General features: G+C 56.6%; 1 protein-coding gene across 1 annotated transcript in view; it reads right to left on the reverse strand.

Moving 5' to 3' along the window:
• VPS28 (VPS28 subunit of ESCRT-I) overlaps positions 1-3354 on the reverse strand; it is a 103296-nt gene extending 99942 nt beyond the window's left edge. Inside the window, exons 1-2 of the mRNA XM_063948745.1 lie at positions 3266-3354; positions 2113-2218 (exon numbers count right to left, since the gene is read on the reverse strand). Of these exons, the coding sequence (XP_063804815.1) occupies positions 2113-2218; positions 3266-3345 (186 nt within the window). The 5' untranslated portion in view covers positions 3346-3354. The remainder of the gene's footprint in view (positions 1-2112; positions 2219-3265) is intronic.
• Between the last annotated feature and the right edge of the window lie 2776 nt (positions 3355-6130).

Raw genomic sequence — 6130 nt, forward strand, 5'->3', positions numbered from 1 at the left:
GGTATCACCACAGTACAGGAGGAGACATTCCTCACAGGGAGAGAAGTAATAGGACACGAGGACATGAGAGAGACTGTCACATATATCAGGGGTATCACCACAGTACAGGAGGAGACATTCCTCACAGGGAGAGAAGTATTAGACCACGAGGACATGAGAGAGACTGTCACATATATCAGGGGTGTCACCACGGTACAGGAGGAGACATTCCTCACAGGGAGAGAAGTAATAGGACACGAGGACATGAGAGAGACTGTCACATATATCAGGGGTATCACCACGGTACAGGAGGAGACATTCCTCACAGGGAGAGAAGTAATAGGACACAAGGACATGAGAGAGACTGTCACATATATTAGGGGTATCACCACGGTACAGGAGGAGACATTCCTCACAGGGAGAGAAGTATTAGGACACGAGGACATGATAGAGACTGTCACATATATCAGGGGTATCACCACGGTACAGGGGGAGACATTCCTCACAGGGAGAGAAGTAATAGGACACGAGGACATGAGAGAGACTGTCACATATATCAGGGGTATCACCACGGTACAGGAGGAGACATTCCTCACAGGGAGAGAAGTATTAGGACACGAGGACATGATAGAGACTGTCACATATATCAGGGGTATCACCACGGTACAGGGGGAGACATTCCTCACAGGGAGAGAAGTAATAGGACACGAGGACATGATAGAGAATGTCACATATATCAGGGGTATCACCACGGTACAGGAGGAGACATTCCTCACAGGGAGAGAAGTAATAGGACACGAGGACATGAGAGAGACTGTCACATATATCAGGGGTATCACCACGGTACAGGAGGAGACATTCCTCACAGGGAGAGAAGTAATAGGACACGAGGACATGAGAGAGACTGTCACATATATCAGAGGTATCACCACGGTACAGGAGGAGACATTCCTCACAGGGAGAGAAGTAATAGGACACGAGGACATGTAGAGACTGTCACATATATCAGGGGTATCACCACGGTACAGGGGGAGACATTCCTCACAGGGAGAGAAGTAATAGGACACGAGGACATGATAGAGACTGTCACATATATCAGGGGTATCACCACGGTACAGGGGGAGACAATCCTCACAGGGAGAGAAGTAATAGACCACGAGGACATGAGAGAGACTGTCACATATCAGGGGTATCACCACGGTACAGGAGGAGACATTCCTCACAGGGAGAGAAGTAATAGACCACGAGGACATGAGAGAGACTGTCACATATATCAGGGGTATCACCACGGTACAGGAGGAGACATTCCTCACAGGGAGAGAAGTAATAGGACATGAGAGAGACGGTCACATATATCAGGGGTATCACCACGGTACAGGAGGAGACATTCCTCACAGGGAGAGAAGTAATAGGACACGAGGACATGAGAGAGACTGTCACATATATTAGGGGTATCACCACGGTACAGGAGGAGACATTCCTCACAGGGAGAGAAGTAATAGGACACGAGGACATGAGAGAGACTGTCACATATATCAGGGGTATCACCACGGTACAGGAGGAGACATTCCTCACAGGGAGAGAAGTAATACACCACGAGAATGGGGGGAGGGCAGAGGGTGAAGGGGAAATGACGTAACAGAGAGGGCAGAGGGTGAAGGGGAAATGACGTAACAGAGAGGGTAGTGGAGAAGTGGAATAGCCTCCCAGCAGAGGTGGTAGAGGATAAGTCACTAGAGCAATGTAACTTGCATGGAATGGACATATCCAAGAACTAAGGGTTACATTTACTATGATGGGAGTTATATTTCAGATGGGATGTTGCCCAGAGCAACCAATCAGATTCTACTTCTCATTCATCTAGCACCTTCTAGAAGAGAATACGTGGAATCTGATTGGTTGCAATGTGAACATCCCATCTTAAATAGAACTCACATCTTAGTAAATTTACCCATAACAATCAAATAGGATAGACGTTACCAAAAGATTAAGACAAGAGGCAGACTAGATAGGCCAAGTGGTTCTTATCAGCTGTCACATTCTGTTTCTATCTAATGTGGTGGGGTATTAGGGGGAAGAAGGGGGGGGGGGGGGGGGGGGGCTGGGGCATCCTCTGATCGGCAGTGGACTCACCCTGTATTTTCTGCAGAAATCATCTATGGACCCAACTTCTGCTCCTTGTACTTGTTTAAAAGCAGCTTTATACTGAACCAGGAGCCGGGAGCAGGCGGCTGTATACCTGCAAGACACACGGACATGTATGACGCACATTACATAGCAACTAAGCCAATACATACCCACCCCATCCGTACAGCCGTGTACACCCGGGGGCCGAGGCACCTACTGACCCCATCCGTACAGCCATGTACACCCGGGGGCCGAGGCACCTACTGACCCCACCAGTACAGCCGTGTACACCTGGGGGCCGAGGCACCTACTGACCCCACCAGTACAGCCGTGTACACCCGGGGGCCGAGGCACCTACTGACCCCATCCGTACAGCCATGTACACCCGGGGGCCGAGGCACCTACTGACCCCACCAGTACAGCCGTGTACACCTGGGGGCCGAGGCACCTACTGACCCCACCAGTACAGCCGTGTACACCCGGGGGCCGAGGCACCTACTGACCCCACCAGTACAGCCGTGTTCACCTGGGGGCCGAGGCACCTACTGACCCCACCAGTACAGCCAAGTACACTCGGGGGCCGAGGCACCTACTGACCCCACCAGTACAGCCAAGTACACCCGGGGGCCGAGGCACCTACTGACCCCATCCGTACAGCCAAGTACACCCGGGGGCCGAGGCACCTACTGACCCCACCAGTACAGCCGTGTTCACCTGGGGGCTGAGGCACCTACTGACCCCCACCAGTACAGCCGTGTACACCTGGGGGCCGAGGCACCTACTGACCCCACCAGTACAGCCGTGTACACCCGGGGGCCGAGGCACCTACTGACCCCACCAGTACAGCCGTGTACACCCGGGGGCCGAGGCACCTACTGACCCCACCAGTACAGCCGTGTACACCCGGGGGCCGAGGCACCTACTGACCCCACCAGTACAGCCGTGTACACCCGGGGGCCGAGGCACCTACTGACCCCACCAGTACAGCCGTGTTCACCCGGGGGCCGAGTCACCTACTGACCCCACCAGTACAGCCGTGTACACCCGGGGGCCGAGGCACCTACTGACCCCACCAGTACAGCCGTGTACACCTGCAGAAAGAGCTGTAGAATTACACAGTAACGCACCTGTGTGCACACAGAACATAATTGTGACTTACTCGCTTGGTGAAACACAGTCTTTGATATAAGCCTTCTCCAATGCTTGAAGAGTCTTCACCACAGCAAAGAGCTCGGCCATGTTATCGTACCTGCGGAGGAGAGCGCTGGGGGTAAAGCAGTGTGTAATATAGAAAGGCTGACATTAGTAACACCTAGTGTCCGGGATAGGCTGCTTTACCAGGGCGCTGCGCCCAGGACGATTTATTAATGGCAAAACGCACCCAGCCCGCTGGAGACATGGGAGGGAGTGGAAGGAGGAGGAAAGAGGGGTGAGGAGGGTGATGAATGTAGAGAGAGGGGGCGAGGGCTGGAGACATGGGAGGTAGAGGAAGGAGGAGAGAAGAGGGGAGAGGAGGGTGATGAATGTAGGGAGAGGGGGCGAGGGCTGGAGACATGGGAGGGAGAGGAAGGAGGAGGGAAGAGGGGAGAGGAGGGTGATGAATGTAGGGAGAGGGGGCGAGGGCTGGAGACACGGGAGAGGAAGGAGGAGAGGGGAGAGGAGGCGAGGGCTGGAGACATGGGAGGGAGAGGAAGGAGGAGAGAAGAGGGGAGAGGAGGGGGATGAATGTAGGGAGAGGGGGCGAGGGCTGGAGACATGGGAGAGGAAGGAGGAGAGAAGAGGGGAGAGGAGGGCGATGAATGTAGAGAGAGGGGGCGAGGGCTGGAGACATGGGAGGGAGTGGAAGGAGGAGAGAAAAGGGGAGAGGAGGGTGATGAATGTAGGGAGAGGGGGCGAGGGCTGGAGACACGGGAGTGGAAGGAGGAGAGAAGAGGGGAGAGGAGGGTGATGAATGTAGGGAGAGGGGGCGAGGGCTGGAGACACGGGAGTGGAAGGAGGAGAGAAGAGGGGAGAGGAGGGTGATGAATGTAGGGAGAGGGGGCGAGGGCTGGAGACATGGGAGAGGAAGGAGGAGAGAAGAGGGGAGAGGAGGGTGATGAATGTAGGGAGAGGGGGCGAGGGCTGGAGACATGGGAGGGAGTGGAAGGAGAGAAGAGGGGAGAGGAGGGTGATGAATGTAGAGAGAGGGGGCGAGGGCTGGAGACATGGGAGGGAAAGGAAGGAGGAGGGAAGAGGGGAGAGGAGGGTGATGAATGTAGGGAGAGGGGGCGAGGGCTGGAGACATGGGAGGGAGTGGAAGGAGGAGAGAAGAGGGGAGAGGAGGGTGATGAATGTAGGGAGAGGGGGCGAGGGCTGGAGACATGGGAGGGAGTGGAAAGAGGAGGGAAGAGGGTAGAGGAGGGTGATGAATATAGAGAGGGGGCGAGGGCTGGAGACATGGGAGGGAGTGGAAGGAGAAGAGAAGAGGGGAGAGAAGGGTGATGAATGTAGGGAGAGGGGGCGAGGGCTGGAGACATGGGAGGGAGTGGAAGGAGGAGAGAAGAGGGGAGAGGAGGGTGATGAATGTAGGGAGAGGGGGCGAGGGCTGGAGACATGGGAGGGAGTGGAAGGAGGAGAGAAGAGGGGAGAGGAGGGTGATGAATGTAGGGAGAGGGGGCGAGGGCTGGAGACATGGGAGGGAGTGGAAGGAGGAGAGAAGAGGGGAGAGGAGGGTGATGAATGTAGGGAGAGGGGGCGAGGGCTGGAGACACGGGAGAGGAAGGAGGAGAGGGGAGAGGAGGGTGATGAATGTAGGGAGAGGGGGCGAGGGCTGGAGACATGGGAGGGAGAGGAAGGAGGAGAGAAGAGGGGAGAGGAGGGTGATGAATGTAGGGAGAGGGGGCGAGGGCTGGAGACACGGGAGAGGAAGGAGGAGAGGGGAGAGGGGAGAGGGGAGAGGAGGGTGATGAATGTAGGGAGAGGGGGCGAGGGCTGGAGACATGGGAGGGAGTGGAAGGAGGAGGGAAGAGGGGAGAGGAGGGTGATGAATGTAGGGAGAGGGGGCGAGGGCTGGAGACATGGGAGGGAGAGGAAGGAGGAGAGAAGAGGGGAGAGGAGGGTGATGAATGTAGGGAGAGGGGGCGAGGGCTGGAGACATGGGAGGGAGAGGAAGGAGGAGAGAAGAGGGGAGAGGAGGGTGATGAATGTAGCGAGAGGGGGCGAGGGCTGCAGACATGGGAGGTAGAGGAAGGAGGAGAGGGGAGAGGGGAGAGGAGGGTGATGAATGTAGGGAGAGGGGGCGAGGGCTGGAGACACAGGAGGGAGTGGAGGGAGAGAAGAGGGGAGAGGAGGGTGATGAATGTAGGGAGAGGGGGCGAGGGCTGGAGACACGGGATGGAGAGGAAGGAGGAGGGAAGAGGGGAGAGGAGGGTGATGAATGTAGGGAGAGGGGGCGAGGGCAGGAGACACGGGAGTGGAAGGAGGAGAGAAGAGGGGAGAGGAGGGTGATGAATGTAGAAAGAGGGGGCAAGGGCTGGAGACATGGGAGGGAGTGGAAGGAGGAGAGAAGAGGGTGATGAATGTAGGGAGAGGGGGCGAGGGCTGGAGACATGGGAGGGAGGGAAGGAGGAGAGAAGAGGGGAGAGGAGGGTGATGAATGTAGGGAGAGGGGGCGAGGGCTGGAGACATGGGAGTGGAAGGAGGAGAGAAGAGGGGAGAGGAGGGTGATGAATGTAGGGAGAGGGGGCGAGGGCTGGAGACATGGGAGGGAGGGAGAGGAAGGAGAGAAGAGGGGAGAGGAGGGTGATGAATGTAGGGAGAGGGGGCGAGGGCTGGAGACATGGGAGAGGAAGGAGGAGGGAAGAGGGGAGAGGAGGGTGATGAATGTAGGGAGAGGGGGCGAGGGCTGGAGACATGGGAGGGAGAGGAAGGAGGAGGGAAGAGGGGAGAGGAGGGTGATGAATGTAGGGAGAGGGGGCGAGGGCTGGAGACACGGGAGGGAGAGGAAGGAGGAGAGAAGAGAGGAGAGGAGGGTGATGAATGTAGA

This window comes from Pseudophryne corroboree (genome assembly GCF_028390025.1).
Source record: "Pseudophryne corroboree isolate aPseCor3 chromosome 2 unlocalized genomic scaffold, aPseCor3.hap2 SUPER_2_unloc_2, whole genome shotgun sequence".
NCBI classification, from domain to species: Eukaryota; Metazoa; Chordata; class Amphibia; order Anura; family Myobatrachidae; genus Pseudophryne; species Pseudophryne corroboree.